We start from the raw sequence: 16,666 nt of genomic DNA on the forward strand, positions 1-16,666 counted from the left end.
CTGGTATTTAAAATTCCAGGGGAGCCTGGGTGGCTCAGTGGGTTGGGGCCTCTGCCTTCGGCTCGGGTAATGATCCCAGGGTCCTGGGATCGAGCCCCACATGGGGCTCTCTGCTCAGCGGGGAGCCTGCTTCCTCGTCTCTCTCTCTCTGCCTGCCTCTCTGCCTACTTGTCATCGCCATCTGTCAAATAAATAAAATCTTTTAAAAAATAATAATAAAATAAAATTCCATTTTGGGGGCACCTGGGTGGCTCAGTGGATTAAGCATCTGCCTTCAGCCCAGGTCATGATATCAGGTTCCTAGGATCGAGCCCTGCGTTGGGCTCTCTGCTCAGGGGGAGCCTGCTTCTCCGTCGCCCTCTGCCCCTCCCCCTCCTTGTGCTTTCTTTCTCCCTCTCAAATAAATAAGTAAAATCTTTTAAAAGAATAAAATTCCATTTTGAATAATCTCTACTCATGGGAAATGGTCACATTATGATGTCAAATTTTAAAACCAGGTTATGGAGGGAAGCATGCAGACCCCACATGAGTACGATCTTTCTCTAGTATTAAAGTTGCAGATGCAGGGGCGCCCGGCAGCTCAGTGGCTGGCGTGTGCACCTCTTGGTCTTGGGGTAGTAGGTTCAGGCCTGTCCATTGAGTATAGACATTCCTTAAAAAAAATGAAATCTTAAAAAAATAAAATTGCAGTTGACTAGTTGACATGTTACATTTTATAGTCTTTTACAAATGACCATTACTGGTTTAGTTTGGTCTTTGTTTTTTTAAGCCATTCCATTTTTTTGGAAGTCTGAGGCATTCTGTCTGACCTTGAAAAGCTCCTCCGCCCAGAGTCCCGTGCCTAACTGCCTGGTAGGGGCCACAGCGGCCTGAGGCGGTGCAGACAGAGGCGACTGGGGCTGGGACACAGGGGAGAGGAGGGACAGGGACGCCAGGACTCCCATCGTGCAGTGGTTGGGTGCAGGGTGGTGCCATCATCGGGAGCTGGGGAGGGAAACAGGTCTGGGTTCTCTGTGCCTTCGGTCCCCCCTCCTCACGCCTGGCCCAGCCCAGGTCGGTATTCTGCCTGCGCCCCACTGCCTGGTTCCCAGCCCGCGGAGCGGCACAGCAGAGCCCCTCCCGGTGGGAAGCCGTGCCTCTGCGCCCCCAGGCCTCTCCCCTTCGCAGCAGCTACTGGAGATACGGGGCTGTGGAGAGACCACATTCACGTGAGTTCACTGCAGTTTTGCTGTTATGAGGCTGTTTTACAGAACGATTGTTGTTACAGTGTCGTTCACCTCTTACAGTACCTGGTTCATAAACTAAGCTTTATGGTGCTGTGTCCGCACAGGAGAAGCAGCGCGGTAGGGCTCGGCGCTGTCCAGTCTCAGGCAGAGTCTCGGCATGCGTGCGCCGTGGGTAAGGGGGCTGCTGTACAGTTATTTTGAGGGATTTTTAAAAATCTTTTTGTTAATATTTATCAAATCAGAAGAAGTCTTTTTCAGAAAAAGTATCGCAATTTCAGATTCTCACTATTAAGTTTCCGGTAGTTTCTGAAGTTTCCAAGCAGTAAAAGTTTAGGTTACAAGGGGCCTGTGTCCTCACGTGAGAGAGAGCCAGAGCTCGAGCAGAGGCGCAGAGGGACGGGAAGAAGACGCGGGGGACCCGGAGATCACGACCCAGTGGGAAGGCAGACCCCTAGCCACCCAGGCACCCCTAATGAAAATGAGTTTTTTTTTTTTTAAAGATTTTGTTTATTTATTTGACAGAGATCACAAGTAGGCAGAGAGGCAGGCAGAGAGAGAGGAGGAAGCAGGTTCCCCGCTGAGCAGAGAGCCCGATGCGGGGCTCGATCCCAGGACCCTGAGATCACGACCTGAGCTGAAAGCAGAGGCTTTAACCCACTGATCCACCCAGGCGCCCCGAAAATGAGTTTTTAAAAGCCAACTTTTTGCCACAGCCGTCATCATCACAGACTTGTGCTGTCCTCAAAGAGCATTTCTTGTTTTGGCTTCCCTCCGCCCTCTCAGGCTGGCGGCTGCCCGGTGAGCCTGGCACCGGCACCGAGAAGGGGCAGCAGGAAGGAGCCACTGACAAGCACCTGCCCGTGAGCGGGGCAACAGGCGGTGGTGGGCGGTGTCAGACCCCCCAGCCACTGTTGCCAGCTCTGAGCGCCCCATCCCTGGGCTGGGGCCGAGGCGCCCTCTGGTGGACGGTCGGTGGAGGGGCGCTCAGCGGGGCCACAAGCACAGGGTTGGGGGGGCCCCTTAGAGCTGCAAGCCAGCGCGAGGCGGGGCAGTGGCGGAGCCATCTGCAAAGCCCTGCACTGACCGGCCGCGGGGGCTTGATTCTGGGCTTCAGTATTTTGAGGGTAATTTTTTTAAGTTAAACTTCCGTGATATGGGGTGCTGGGGTGGCTCAGTCTGTCCAGGTCTGCCTTTGGCTCGGGTCATGATCTCGGGTCCTGGGATTGAGCCCCACATCGGGCTCTCTGCTCCGCGGGGAGCCTGCTTCTCCCTCTACCTGCCGCTCCTCTGCTTCTGCGCGCTATCTCAAACAAAATCTTTAAAAAAATAAAAAAACTCGTGTGGTAGTCAGTTTGAGTTTTTAGTGTAGTTAATAAGGTGCTCCTTCATTGAGTTCAGACCATGCAGGGGTCTCAGTTCCCTGTAGAGCGTGGGCTGGAGAGCAGAGCGCTCTAGATCTCGGGGTTCAAGTTCAAGCCCTACATGGGGCACAGAGGTTACTTTAAAAACTAACTTAAGGGACGCCTGGGTGGCTCAGTCATTAAGTGTCTGCCTTCAGCTCGGGTCATGATCCCAGGGTCCTGGGATCGAGCCCCACTTTGGGCTCCCTGCTCCACGGGAGGCCTGCTTCTCCCTCTCTCGCTCCCCCTGCTTGTGTTCCCTCTCTCAACTGTGTCTCTCTCTGTCAAATAAATAAATAAAATCTTTTAAAATAAATAACGTAAAAGAGTGTAAGAGAAGAACTAGATTAAAGTCAGTTAATACAGTCATTTGTGTTTCGATAATTAGTAAATACATTTCAAACAGTGACTTTGGTGATAAATATAGCCCTCTTTTGGGGGGTGGTGCACAACTTAGCCTTTCCTCTGTCGTGGGGCCAGTGGGATCTTCCTGCTGCTGGGCTGGCCTCGAGCAGGCGTCTGCCACCAGGACGCTGTTAGGGAGCCCTTGCCATCTGCCGGGAGGCTTCTTGACTCCCGGAAGCCAGCTTACTGTTGGGCACCTCTGCGCACTTGTGCGGGCGCCGTGAGGCCTGCGGTGGGATCGGTGCCACTGACTGGGAAGGCGGAGCCCGTCGGTGCGCGGGGCCCGGTGCTAGGTGCGTCACACACGTGCCTCGCGGGAGTTCTGTGAGTGCGGACAGTTACTCCCCCGCCCGGTAGAGCAGAACCTGAGGCTCGGATGAGGCTCGGAAAGGTGCAGACGCTGTCACACGTCACCCATGCGACGAGCGGTGGAGGTAGGGTTTGAACCCAGGCAGACGGACAGGCCGTGAGCCGCAGAACCGGTGCACGTAGCCACACGCAGCTGATTGGCCCCTCGCGTGCCCTTGGAAGGCCAAGGCCGGGGCACCGTCCCAGCGAGGGGTGAAGGGGGCTTGCAGAGAGGTCCCCCCGGGGCTGGACTCCTCTGCCCGATGTGCACACCCGCTGGCTTGGGGGGGGCGGGGCGCTGGGCTGGAGATGCAGGGAGGTGACAGTGTAGGGGGCGTGACGGCCCCGAATGTTTTCCAAAATGCATCACTTGACCTGCTTTTCTCTGAAAGTATGTTTTTAGGAGTCACAAGGGCATTTAAACTGTTCCTGAGCCTGTCCCTGCTCTCAGGAACTCGTGGGGTGGGGAGAAGGGGGTGGGAGGAGGGCAGACGAAGGCACGTGCATCGGCTAGAGGGTGAGGACGCCCGGGGCACGCGGTGTCCATGGGCCTGACCGCGGCGCGTGCCGCTCCGAGAAGGGCATCCGCCGCGAGAGCGCCTGCCACGAGGAGAAGCTGTTCTCTCCGGTTTTCTGTGTCTGTGTGAGCTGGTGGGTGTTGGCTGTACTTCTCGTGGTCGTCCTTTCACCGTGTGTGAGTCACAGCGTCGTGCCGTGGGCCTTACACAAGCAGGCGTGGCAGTGACATCGCAGTGTCAAACAAAGCCAGGATCCCTGTCCTCCCGTCTCCCCCACCCCGTCCTGCAGTCCAGCTGCCCGCCCTCCGCTCCCGTGCGGCCGGCGGTCACTGTTCCGGGGATCCGCGCGTGTGGGCTTTGCCGTCACTGAGTCCTCGGAGCCCAGCGGGGCCATGCAGTGACCCCCACAGCAGCGCTGGTGGGCGGTGGCCTGTCCCTGGTCCCTGGACCCCGCATCCTTGCCACCACCACCACCGGATGCCGGAGCACAGGACAGGGGCCCACTCAGACCCTCTGCCAAGCGGGCCCGGAGGAGGAACAGGATCTCCGGTGTCCAAGCCAAGTCTTTCTCAAGCCGCAATTACCCAGTTTCAGTTCCAGCCCGCTTGGCCGGACGTCCTGCGTCGCCACATTCCTCGTGTAGCCACAGACTGCGTGGCAAATGCTGGCAGAACACAAGACCCGTGGGGCCCCGCCAAGGCTGAAGGGTGCCGCCCTCTGTCCCTGCCCCTGCTCACAGGGGCCAAGGTTTAGCCCCCACAGGTGCCCGTGTCCAGTGGGGACCATCATGACAGGGAGAGACCGTCCCCTCGCACGGAGCCGCTGGCAGAGGCTTGCAGGTGGCATTCCAGAAATAAAGGCCTGGCCTCCTGCGTGTGCCAGTTTCCAAGGTGTCAGTGCTCAAGCCGCAGTCGCAGAAGGACAGCAGCCGCCCCGGGGCACCAGGAAGGTGCTGGGCACCAGGAAGGTGCTGGGCCAGGAGGCGGGGGTAGCCTTGCTTCTGATATCATTTACTGGCAGACGACAGGACTTCGTGTTTGGGGCGGTTGAACGGCAGGTTCACAGGTTTCCTGCAGACTAGCAGGTGTCCCTCGCAGGCCCCCGTGCACGCACAGGTGTCACCCGCTCCACAGACGTTGTGTAGGGCAGGAGCTGGGTGGGGAGGCCGGGAGCCATGAGAAAGGGGGGACCAGCAGTGAACCCCGAGCGAGGGGGGGCTACGCGCGGGCTTCCAGGGACCCAACACCCTGTGTGTCCCGTGGCCCCCCAGTCTGGCCACACGGCTGGGGAGCGTCCTATCCCCCACCGAGCACAGGTGTGGGCTGTTGTGTGCTTGGGGGCTCCGGGCTCAGACACTTCCTGCGGGTCATTGAGCTCCCCCCACCCCAGCTTAAAGACCATCCCGAGAACCTTTGCCTTCAAAGTGCCCCCCCCAAGCGGCCGTCCCCACGTCCACGTGTGCTCTGGTGGCTCTGGTGTGGTGTTTTCAGCGCGTGATGATGTCCTCGGACACCCCAGTTCCCCTCTTCCGTTCAGCCTCCTTAGGGCATGAGCTCTGCCCTCAGGCCAAGGTCCCCATGGAGGCCCAGAGCTGGAGCCACTGCTGCCTGCGCGGGTCGTCCCCTCCCACAGAGGGGCATTGCTTCCTTCCCGTGTGGCTCCTTTACAGAGGAAGGAAACCTCTGCCAGAGGCCGCCTGTCCTGTCCTGCTGGAGTGACCAGAGCTGCTCAAGGACCGCGGCCCACCCCCGCAGCAGCACCCCCGGGAGCGGGTTGGACACTGTGGGGGTGGCCGGCACAGAGTCTTAGCTCCCGGTGATTTGAGGCACCGTGGCTGGACGGGGGTGACCCACCCATAAGGGGAGACCCCGGAGCTCGGTTGGGCTCTGCTGTGGGGCGGTGGGGGCCCTGGGGATCAGGTGCGGCTGAGTGGGGCTGCGGATGACAGCCACAGCCTTCCCCTGGGCCGTGGACTTGACCGGCCGGCCCCTGCGGCAGGGAGGCAGGGGTGGCCAGGCCGGGCGCAGGTTGGCCGTGCGCTTGACCTTCTGCCTGCTGTCTGTCCTTCCCGCCAGCTACCAGAGATTCAGCGACTGTTACAAGCGCCTCTGCCAGCTGCAGCCTGACGTGACCCAGCGGATCCACGACAAGTTTGTCGCCCAGCTGCAGGCGTCTGTCCGGGTGAGTGGCAAGGAGCCCAGCAGGGGGTGCTGGCCCTCGGGGTCCCCAGGGCTCAGCTCTGCCCTCCGTGGCTGCAGGCTGCTGTGGCCACTGTCAGTTCTCTGGGGTGGCCCCGCTCTCGTGGGCCGGGGCAGGGGCGCGTGCCCGCTGCCCCGCCGGCTCCTGTCCTCCCCGCGTCCCCAGCGCCCGGGGCACAGAGGAGACACATAACCGTGGGCAGTCGTGGAATGGCCTGCTGCGGGGAGTACGAAAGAGGCCGGGGCTGTGTGCGCGTGTTGAAGTAACCGTGGTCTCTCCAGAGGGCTCCATGCCCGTCTGTGTCCGCGGCACCGTGCTGGGCTCGGGCGGCAGCACCCCGAGGGGCTGGGCAGGCTCTGCTGTCCATTTGGTACTTTCTGTCCTTAATTATTAAAGCCACACGGAGAGAAGTTGGAATGTTGGTATGAAGACACAGAAATTAGCCAAAATCTTACCAGTGCTGCGCGTGTGGTCCCCGCGGGCTTGTCGGCGTCTTGAGCTGTGGCCCGCTTGCCCTTCAGGAGGAGATCTCGGAGATCAAAGCGGAGGGGAACCTGGAGGCGGTCTTGGACGCCTTGGACAGGATCGTGGAAGAAGGCAAAGACCGCGCGGAGCCGGCCTGGTGAGCAGCGTGGCCCCCGGGGGAAGGCGAGCCCCGGAGCCGGCGCATGCTGTGGGGGGCTCAGGGCCCATGGGGAGGCCGTCCTCGCGGGGGGCTCATCTCGGGACCCACCTGGTGGATTTGCAGTGCCTGTCCGGCCGGCTTTTAGTCACTTGTCCATTTCACAGTATTTAGGGGACCCCTGCAGCGTGCCCCCAAAGCTGACCTTCCCGTGGCTGGGGGCGCCCCACACAGGATGGGGGGGATCCTGAGCTCCTGCCTCCTCAGACGCCCCCTGCCTGAATTTAGGCCAGAGCCAGGAAACACCTTTCTGACACCTTCCAATTTTTTATGTTTTATGACCTTAACACACAAGAGAATTGGTTTTAGAGCTAAAAACGTAAAGATTCTATTTATTTATTTGACAGACAGAGATCACAAGTAGGCAGAGAGGCAGGCAGAGAGAGAGCGGGAAGCAGGCTCCCCGCGGAGCAGAGAGCCTGATGCGGGGCTCGATCCTAGGACCCCGAGACCATGACCTGAGCCAAAGGCAGAGGCTTTAACCCACTGAGCCACCCAGGCGCCCAGAAAAACAAATTTTTTAAAGAACCTCTGGTGGCTTCCACCCCCGTGCCCCTCGGAACCAGCCTGTTCTCACTCCTGGCGTTCAGGACCCGCGCTTTCACCTCCAGACCCGCCTGCCGTAGCTTCCCAGGTAGCCGGCACCGGCTGGGCCTCTCAGGGTAGCCCCACTCGCTGAGGAGCGGGGGCGCAGGGTCCCGTGGGCAGAGGCAGCGGCTGGAAGGTGGCCTCCTGCCCGGGAGCGTTAGACGTGGCAGGGGGGCGCCTGCGGCTGGCGGGCGGGGAGAACGGCAGGAGGGGGCCCCGGGCGCCCGAGCCGAGAGCCGGCGGGCGAGCGCACCGGTGGAGGCCGGGCCCGGCCCCGCTCGAGACTCACCCACACCCGTGCTCCCCCCACCCCCGCCACCCAGGCGCCCCAGCGGGGTCCCGGAGGCTGACGTGCGCAGCGCCGCTGCACCCTACTTCCTGCAGCAGCGGGACGCGCTGCAGCGCCGGGTGCGCAGGCAGGAGGCGGAGAACCGGCGGCTGGCCGAGGCCGTGCTGGCGGGGCGGCGGCGGCTGGAGCGGCTGGAGCAGCAGGCCCGGGCCCGGCAGCAGGCCTGGCAGGTGGGTGTCCCCGGCACGCGTCCCCTGCCGTGGGGCCCGACGGCAGGTGGCGACCCGAGGGATGGGCTCCTCCTGTTAGGCTCAGTGGCCTGTGGCCGTGGGGTTCTCCACGAGACCCCCCAGGAGCTTTCAAGCGTGTGCGTTCGGGGGCGCCCGGGGGCGCAGTCTGTCAAGCGTCCGACCCCGTTTCGGCGCAGGCGGTGCTCCCGGGGTCGTGGGACTGAGCCCCACCGTGGCTCTGCACCCAGCAGGGAGTCTGCTTGGGATTCCCTCTCCCCCTCTCTCCCTCCCTCTCGCTCAAAGTGGCTCCGGTCCAGGGCTGCGGGCACCACGGCTGGGCTCGCTCCGTCATCCAGACGCGCAGCCCGTCTTTACTCGTAACCACTTGCGGGTTCCGGGGCAGGCCTTCCTGTTCCATTCCTCGCCGCGGTGGGTCCCCACATCCCTGGCTCCCGGGTCCCCGAGCCTCGGAGAGCTGGCAGCAGGAGCGGGGCCGGTGGCTTGCTCACTTCCTCCCGCCCTCACCCCCTCCCTGGCTCTCGGGCACCGGGCAGCAGGTACCCACGGGGTCCTGACCCGGGCCTTCTTGGGGGCACCCTGCTGAGTCGTCAGTGTGCTCCCCGCTGCTGCCACTCCGTCCCCGTGAGGCCACGGCTCGCTCTCCTGTCCGGGCCCCGACTTCCAAACCGGCCAGCCCTGACGTTCAGAGCTTCTGTGTTCAGAGCGGGGCGCACAGCCCCTGCCCAGAGCCGCAGCAGCCCCAACGCAGCCAGAGAGCCTCGCAGCGTGGGAGGTGGGTGCCCTGGCGAGCTGGGTGCACGACTCCGTGTGGCACCTGCGGGGCTGTCTGTGTCCCAGCCCATGGCCCGGCTGCGACCCTGCTGGTGTCAGGGGACACTCGGGGGCCCTTATTCATGCTGGGCGCTGCTCTGGGGAGACCCAGCATCGGTGGCCACGACCGCCAGCCTGCCTCAAACACTAGCTGAGTCGGGGACACCTTCCACAGAGACCTTTGCCTGCCCCTCCCTTGCTGGGCCTGTGACCTGAGCCAAGACCCCTTCCATGTCGTTGGGGGAAAGAGGCCTGGGGTCAGGCCGAGTGGAGGGGAAGGTTTACGGTTTCTCCTATGCTGTCTGTCCCCCCCTGCTGCTGCCAGGCCCTGCACAGAGAACAGAAGGAGCTGCTGGGCGTGCTGGGGGAGCCCGAGTGAGGAGGCGGCCGGCGGACCAGGAACAGAGGGCAGTCAAGGTCAAGGGCCTGGGCCGGCTGCCCCTGAGAACCACTGAAGTGGTGGCCAGTCCCTGAGCGCAGATGGAATTAGCCGGAGGATGAGGCCTGACCAGCCCTTCTGCCTTGGGGTCACACACAGACACACACACCCCCTCAGACCCTTCCCTGCTTTCTTCCGACGCGAGGGCTGTGGGCCAGCTCCCGCGCCGGCAGTCAGGCCCCGGGCTCTCTGTCCTGCGGGTCGGGGCCAGCCGCCTGCCCCGCCCGTTCCTGAGCGAACCGGACCTGGCCCGGGGCATCTGTGTTCAGGCCGCCCTGATTGCCCCCTTGCCGGCCAGCCCCAGGGCCCTTGCCATGTTCTCCTCATGTCCGTAAATAAACTTCCTCCACTTCTACACTGTAATCTGCGAGGACGCTTCCTCCCCTGGGCCTCTCCCAGTCTCTCCCGGGGCCAAGGTCCCCCGCGCTGCTCTGAGCGCCTCCGGGCGGGGGCGGGCTGGTGGGGGCGCCGCTGACCACCGCATGTCCCGTGCAGGGAGGGCAGCAAAGCCCCTCAGCCCGGAGACCGGGACCCCCTGGGTCCACCCCTTGTCTGCCACTCGGGTGCACTGTGAGGAAGGCCCCGGGCAGGCCTCCCTCCGTCTCGCACGTGATGAGCGCCTGTGCGCACACGCACACACGGGCCGACGGGCATATCTTCGGACTGGCGGGTGAAGTGGACGGGTACACATGGGGAACAGGAAAAGCCCCCCGGGAGGCTGGGCTGGGGGCACCCGGGACACACACGGGACACGCAGGCAGATATCGAGGGACCCTTGCTGGCTGCCCCGAGCCCAGCAGGGCTGCGGCATTCACACGGGAGACCCCCTCCTGCCCGGCTGCAGGCCGCGGGGTAGGCAGCGAGGCGGCACGAGGACACCCCTCCCCCAGCCTCTCCAGGCCGGGCTGGGGGCACGTGGCCCTCAGGGGCGCTGGGGTGGGGTTTTGCAGGCTGGACGTCGGTCGCGGAAGACAGGTCCCAGCTGTCAACCTCGAGGAGGCTGCCGGGCAGCCCGAGGACCGGAGGAGCCTCCATCTCCCTGCTCCTCACAGGCCTTTCCTGTCCCCCTGCGAGGGGCTGCGGGCGAGGGTCCCCACCGCCCCTACACCGGGCCTGCCACTGACGTCCCTGCGGGGATGGGCGCCTCTGCCCTGCCTCTGGGTGAACGAGGCCATCGCTGCCTCGGGCTCCCCCTCCCTGGGGTTTGGCTCCTGCCCTCGGCCGGCAGTGCAAATCACAGGCTTCCGGAGGCAGCCCGGCTCTCCCGGAGCCTATTTTAGACCCGGAGCCCCCCTCACCCCCCAGGCTCCCCCGCCCCGGCCTGGCCCACTGGTGCTCAAACTGAGGCTGGAGCGGGGGGGACTTGGGGTGCGCCCCCTGGGGAGGGGCCGGGCCTACCCAGGCAGCTCCGGTTCCAACCACTTCCTTCGGGGTTTGGCCTTTAGAGCTGGGGCAGATGACTCCCACACGGCCCTGGCACAGTCCCCTGAGACCCGCCCACAACATGGGGGGGCGCCCCCCTCGCCTGCGGGGCTCAACTAGGAGTATAAGTGGCGCGGGTGCTGGCCGCGGCAAGAGACCAACTGAGGCCCAGCAGCCCCGACAGCCGCTCACGGACAGACAGGACAGACCCGCCATGAGGCCCGTGACGGTCCTCACCCTGCTGGCCCTGGCTGCGCTCTGTCTGGCGGGCCCGGCCGGTGAGTGGCCCGCCTCGCCCAGGCCTCCCCTCCCCTCCCCTGCCTGCTGCTCGCCCAGCCGCCCTCCCTCCTATGGGCTCTGTCCTGGGGGTGGGGGCCGGGATGAGCAGAGCTGAACCAGACCCTCTCCTTTGCAGATGCAAAGCCCAGCGGTGCAGAGTCCCGCAGAGGAGCAGGTATGAGGCAGGGCCCGTGGGGGGGGGGGTGCACGGGTCACCCCGCAGGCCCCGAGCCCCCCGACAACCGCCTCTGTTGCCCCACAGCCTTCGTGGCCAAGCGGGAGGGCAGCGAGGTGGTGAGGAGGCTCCGGCGCTACCTGGATCTCGGGCCGGGGTGAGTGCTGTCCGGGGCCCCGTGGCTCCAAACCAGGCCTGGGGGTACGCGGGGAGCCCAGGGGCCGTGGGCGCTGTTCCTGGAGGCTGATGCCCCTCTCTCGGTGCGTCAGAGCCCCAGCTCTCTACCCGGACCCCCTGGAGCCCAGGAGGGAAGTCTGCGAGCTCAACCCCGACTGCGACGAGCTGGCTGACCACATCGGCTTCCAGGACGCTTACCGGCGCTTCTACGGCACGGGGGCCTAGAGCGGGCGCCGCGATGGCCCTAGCCCGGCTGGCAGCCTTCCCCGCACCACCCCCCCCCGCACCCCGCCTCTCCCCCTGCCCCCCCGTCCCGCAAGGGTGCGGTCCCCATCATCCCGCTGCTCCAGAATAAACTCCGGAAGAGGAATTGGGGCCACGAGTCTTTGTCCGACTGTGGGGTTTTGGGGGCGGTGTGGAGGGGGTGGGGAGGCGGTCCTCTTCAGTCTCAGTGCTCCCCCACATCTGCCGTTGACTGGTTTATTTGGAAGCATCGAAGGGAACTTTCTAAAGATCTAATTAGGGTCCCCCCCTCTAGCCCAGCACCCCTCCCCCCACCCAGCCCACCTCACCACCCGGGACACCCACACAGACCCAAAGGCCCGACAGCTGGAGCGCGTGGCTGTGACCGGGACAGCCTCTTCCCCGAGGGCAGAGAGCCGCCTGGTGGGGGAGGCAGGGCGGCGGCGGGTCTCCAGGCCGAGCGCGTGGGGTCGGGGGTCTAGGTTAGTCCTGTTAGTGCTTCCCCGGGCTTGGCAGAGACTCGCAGCCAGAAACGGGACCAGGTGTCAGGGCCTCAGCACCTCCCCGTCCCCAGCCTTCAGCTGGGGGCCAGCTGCAGCCTGGCACTCGCACTGCCCCTCTCCGACCCTCAGCACTTACCCGGCCCCGCTGAGCACCCCCTCGCTGCCCCTCTGGCTTGCTGCCAGCAGCGCCCCGGCCCCGTCCTCTCCTCTGCCCTCTCTCCGCAGCCACTCCTGGCTCCAGGCTTCCATGTGCCCCACCCGTCAGGCCCGAGTCTGGGCTCCTCCCCAGCACCGGGGCCTGGCCTCTGCCTTCCCCCAGGGCAGGCTCAGAGATGGGGCCTCACTGCTGTCTGGCCTTCATACCCCCCTCCAGGGGGCCGCCCTGCACCAGGGGGCAGGTGCCGGGGGCCCGAAACAGGGAGCTTGTGAAGGCAGCAATGATGAGCAGGTTCCCGGCCACTGCCAGGCCCAGCGCGGCCACCGTGCCCGCCAGGCCCACGGGGGGCTCCTGCGTGGCCAGCCAGGCTCGGCGAGATCCCATGTCAGCCAGCACCGCCTCCAGCTGGAAGTGCGTGCCCAGCACGGCACAGATGTGGAACAGCTGGTGGCTGTGGCCTGTGGGGGGCGGGCGTCTCAGGGCGCATTCCCCGTTCCCAGGGCCACCCTGACTACCTCCTCCTCTGGGCGGGCTGCTCCCCTAAACGGGGAGTAAGAAAACCTACGAGGCCCCCGGTACCCTTGCCGCTGGCTCCACTGTCATGTGGGGAGGGGGTGTGCCTGGACCCTGGGTGCTCTCCCGGGCTGCGGTACGCCGTTCCTCGGTTCGGTCTTTGCCCTGGGATACTGTCTCCCCTCACCCCTTCCTGGATGGGCACCACTCTCGAGCGCTCACCAATGTAGTCAAAGCGTCCCGGGGCCAGCCGCTCGGGCAGGTGGGAGGTGAAGAGGAAGCCAGTGAGCAGGGCGCACAGCAGGTGGTAGCCGTGGCTGGCGCTCAGCGCGTCCTGCCCGCAGCCGGGGCCCCTGTCCCAGCACAGTCCGAGCTGGCAGAAGACGAGCGGAGCTGTCGGGAGGGCGTTCGGGAGTGAGGGTCTGGGGAGCGGGGAGGGCAGGAGCCCTGGGCTCCCTTACCCGGTAGAAGAGAGGGAGGTTGTCGAACAGGAAGGGATAGGTGAAGGCGGCCGCGCGGAGGACCTTACTGAGCCCAGGGCTCTCCAGCTCGGGGAACCTGAGGGAGGGAAAGGCTAGTTACCACCCTTGCTCGCGCGTGGTCACTGAAGGTCAGGGGTCCTTTGGCCAAGATGGATTGTCACTAGCTTAGCGGCCGTGAAAGCCCTTAGGGCCTGGGAGCCTCTGGAAGTGACCACATCCCTGAAGGCGGTAGACACCCGCCCGCCCGCCACTCTAAGGTGGCCGTGAGAATTCAAGGAGAGGGCGCAGGTCCGGTGCTGGGGCGCCGGAGCGACACCGGGGAGTCCTCAGTAAGCCGGGCCATTGTTACTCATGTCGGTCAAGAGCCCGAGGCGCAGGTACGCCATCGCCATCGCTGGCCTCCAGTGTGTCTGGGGCCTCCAGCTGTGTCCTGTCCCTCCGCCTTCCCCCTCCGCACTGGCGGGAAACCCACCGGGAGTAGCAGGAGAGGCCGGTGCACAGGAAGGAATTGAGTGCGGCAGCAGGCACGAAGAGCCGGTGCAGGCGGCTGTGCAGCCAGGAGGCCGGCATGGAGTAGGCGGCATAGGGGAAGGCACAGCCTGGGGAGGAAGGGGGCGGGGCTGGAGCTGAGGTCTCCGGGGCGCGCCCGCCCCACTCCGGAGTGCCCGCGCCCGGCCCCGCCCCCAGAGCACCGAGGGTCCGTTCGCGGAGGGCTCCGGCCCCGCCCCCGGAGCGCTCCGGCCCCGCCCCCAGGGCGTCCCAGGCCCCGCCCCTAGAGCGCCGAGGGTCCGTTCGCGGAGCGCTCCGGCCCCGCCCCCAGAGCGTCCCGGGCCCCGCCCCCGGAGCGCTCCGGCCCCGCCCCCAGGGCGTCCCAGGCCCCGCCCCTAGAGCGCCGAGGGTCCGTTCGCGGAGCGCTCCGGCCCCGCCCCCAGGGCGTCCCGGGCCCGCCCCGGCCCCGCGGGGCTCACCCAGGCTGTAGAGGCTGAGCGCGCCGTAGTCCAGGAAGTAGCAGATGTGGCGCGCGCGGGGCGACATGGAGCTGAAGGTGTGCGCGCAGCACGACGCGAAGGGGTAGAGGCAGGCGGGCAGCAGGAAGACGAGCAGCGGCCGGTGGTACGGCTCCGCCCGGAAGCCCGGGGCCCCCGCCAGCGCCAGCAGGCGCCACACGAAGTACCTGCGGCGGGCAGGTGCTCAGGCCCGCCGCCCACCCGCCGCGCCCGCGGGCCCGACGGCCCCTGCCCCCCGGGGACCCCGTCGGGGCGCCGCTCACCAGGTGGGCAGGAAGTGAGTCCAGATGTTGGCCGTCTCGTTGGTCATCTGGAAGGAGCTGAGGACGCAGTCCCGGGCCGAGCTGCTGGGGCGGCGATAGCCAGACAAGATGCCGTCCTCCCAGAACACCTGGGCGGGGGCGGGGGGGGCACAAGGTCGGGGGGCGCCCCTGGGCCCGCCCCGTTCTCTCCGCGAGAGACCTCCGCAAGCGGCGTCGAAGAGAGTGCCCCAAGCCAAGCCAACTCAGAGCCGCGCCTTACCGCAGGTCCCAAATACCCAGAGAGCCGAGGAGAAAGCGAGGAGGCAGTGGGAAGGGGACCAGAGAGGAGGGGTGAGGTGGGGCCGGGGGGAAGAAGGGGACTCTGGGTGGACGAGCATCCTGGGCTCTGGGGCGGGGTCGCCAGCAGGTTCCTTAGAGAGCGGAGGGATGCCTGCAGGAAGGAGCCCCCCACACCCACGCCCAGCCGCTCAGAGCGGGGAGCCTGGGGACGGGGAGCTGGTGGGTCAAGCCCCTCACCCGAGGGACCTGGTGGACTCGGAGGAGCTGGGGCAGCTTGAGACTGAGCATGGTGGCCCGGCACCTCCACGCCGTGACCTGGAGACAAAGCGCGGGGTGAGGGCATCAGGTGTCTGCCCCCTTCCTCGGGCCGCTTCTCACCCGAGGCGGGCCGGGCCTGGCCGCCGGGAGCCGGAGTGCTCTGGGCCCGCAGGTGCGCGCGGGAGCTGGTGTCCACCGTCGTACCACGTGACCCCCGTCCCCGCCTGGAGCGCTCCGCTCCCCGGGTGCGAGGGGCTGCTCACTTTCAGCGCGGGACAGACTGAGAGCGGGGCGCTCCCCCGCGCGAAGGCAGCCCCGGTTAGTAGTCCCAAACCCCGGGTCCGGGTCCCCACCCCCAGCTCCCGTCTCTGGGGAGGCCTGGGTCACGCAGGTCAGTGCAGCGAGCATCCGCGCAGCCCCCGCCCCGCCCCAGAACGTCCCGGGCCCACGGAGCCGGGCGAGCGCGGAAACTGATGGCGCTCGCCGAGAGCTCCGGGGGAGGCCGGACGGCCCGGGAGTCGCGACGAATTAGGGCGAGCCTGGCTCTTCTCTAAAGACTACACATGTGCCCCGGGGGTCCCCGACCCTCCTGAGCCCCGTACCCCTCAGCTCCAGACCTGTGCTCTGCCTCCGGGTGGCGGCGGCTCCGCGGCCCCTCCTGCCTCGCCCAGGCACATTCCTTGGCACCGCTGGAGGGGCTGGGCCGGCCGGCGGGTGGAGCTGCCCCGGGGGAGGGAGAGCAGGACCCTCCCCCTCCCGCCGCCAAAACAGCGCCGCAACAATACAGCCCTGCCCCGCCCCTCTTCCTGCCTCCCGCCGCGGCGGTCTGGGTGTGTGCCCCTCGCTCCGGACCTCACCGCCGGCCGGTCCCTGGGCCTCTGCTCCCGCCAGGCCCTCTGCCTCTGACCTGGGTGCTGGGGACCCTGCTGGGCAGAGGCAGACCCGGTCTCCAGCCCCTGTGGCCCGGCTTTTGGATGAGGCCTCCCCGGTCCCGTAGCCCCTCCCAGGAGTGGGATGGGGGTGATCCGATCCATCCTGCGTGCTGCCCCCCTCCCTGGGGGACGGGAGCGGGTGGAGATGCCAGGGCCTAGCTCCCTTCCGGGTCCCTTCCCTTAGCGGTAGGGTTTGGGGTCTCTGGAGGGCTGTGTGCTGTAGCCATTGAAACAGAGGAGGGGTCTGGGGCAGGCGCTTCACCTCTGGTCCCCCAGAGCAGGTGTCATGCCCCAGGTGAGCTTCCTTACCCAGAGCGTGGCCGGCGCTCCCCACCCGGTGGGTCAGCAGGCCCGGGGCTCCTCCGGCAGAGTCCCAGGCTCCTGCCAGCCAAGCTGACAGGAGGGAGAGAGCGGCGGGCGGGCCGGCCAGGCCTGGGCGGGGAGTGAGACAAAGGGGAGCCAGGGAACAATCCCAGCCTTGTCCAGCCCCCAGGGAGCAGCGCGGGGTGGCCCAGCCCCATTAGCAGGCAGCTCACTCGGCCTCCTGCACACAGCCAGCCCCTCCAGCTTGACCCAAGCCCACGGACATCAGACGGGCCACACCAGGCTAGAGCCAGCCCGGTCTTGGCCAGGGCGACATGGCGCCCTCCTCAGACCAGGGGGTGCGCCGAGGGGTCCAGGTTCTGCCGTGAGCAGGGCGGTGGGGGGAGGGGGGCGCCTGGGCTTGGGAACCCAAATCCTGACTTGTGACCTCAGAAAGCACCTCTCCCCGAGCTTTGGTGCTGGGCAGAGTCCAGAGCGAACCCCTCCAGGAAACGGGG

At 65.8% G+C, this 16,666-nt stretch overlaps 3 protein-coding genes across 9 annotated transcripts in view; 2 read left to right on the top strand and 1 right to left on the bottom strand.

The window, feature by feature from the left end:
• LOC308356254 (solute carrier family 25 member 44) overlaps nucleotides 1–9,516 on the top strand; it is a 30,070-nt gene extending 20,554 nt beyond the window's left edge. For all 4 annotated transcript variants that reach the window (XM_080825097.1, XM_080825094.1, XM_080825096.1 and 1 more), the window contains exons 5-8: nucleotides 5,973–6,078; nucleotides 6,618–6,718; nucleotides 7,690–7,885; nucleotides 9,042–9,516. In XM_080825097.1, the coding sequence (XP_080681223.1) occupies nucleotides 5,973–6,078; nucleotides 6,618–6,718; nucleotides 7,690–7,885; nucleotides 9,042–9,095 (457 nt within the window). In that variant the 3' untranslated portion in view covers nucleotides 9,096–9,516. The remainder of the gene's footprint in view (nucleotides 1–5,972; nucleotides 6,079–6,617; nucleotides 6,719–7,689; nucleotides 7,886–9,041) is intronic.
• A 273-nt stretch (nucleotides 9,517–9,789) lies between these two features.
• On the top strand, nucleotides 9,790–11,583 carry BGLAP (bone gamma-carboxyglutamate protein). Its single transcript, XM_080825099.1, has 4 exons — nucleotides 9,790–10,855; nucleotides 10,993–11,031; nucleotides 11,119–11,188; nucleotides 11,301–11,583. The coding sequence occupies exons 1-4, from the start codon at nucleotides 10,612–10,614 to the stop codon at nucleotides 11,431–11,433; spliced, it is 486 nt and encodes a 161-aa protein (XP_080681225.1). The 5' UTR covers nucleotides 9,790–10,611; the 3' UTR covers nucleotides 11,434–11,583.
• Nucleotides 11,584–11,598: 15 nt separating this feature from the next.
• PAQR6 (progestin and adipoQ receptor family member 6) lies at nucleotides 11,599–16,255 on the bottom strand. 4 transcript variants are annotated; one of them, XM_080825100.1, is made up of 8 exons: nucleotides 15,531–15,595; nucleotides 14,893–14,970; nucleotides 14,377–14,504; nucleotides 14,075–14,280; nucleotides 13,579–13,705; nucleotides 13,086–13,182; nucleotides 12,847–12,997; nucleotides 11,599–12,569 (listed from the first exon to the last, which is right to left on the bottom strand). In XM_080825100.1, exons 1-8 carry the CDS (start codon nucleotides 15,588–15,590, stop codon nucleotides 12,295–12,297), a joined length of 1,122 nt encoding a protein of 373 aa, XP_080681226.1. In that variant the 5' UTR covers nucleotides 15,591–15,595; the 3' UTR covers nucleotides 11,599–12,294. The 4 variants fall into 4 exon arrangements, with proteins under 4 accessions (XP_080681226.1, XP_080681229.1, XP_080681228.1 ...); XM_080825103.1 differs by lacking the exon at nucleotides 15,531–15,595 and adding an exon at nucleotides 16,155–16,255 and having other exon boundaries at nucleotides 11,665–12,569; XM_080825102.1 differs by having other exon boundaries at nucleotides 11,665–12,569; nucleotides 15,516–15,545.
• Nucleotides 16,256–16,666: the final 411 nt, after the last annotated feature.

Source organism: Martes martes, assembly GCF_963455335.1.
Source record: "Martes martes genome assembly, chromosome: 15".
NCBI lineage: Eukaryota > Metazoa > Chordata > Mammalia > Carnivora > Mustelidae > Martes > Martes martes.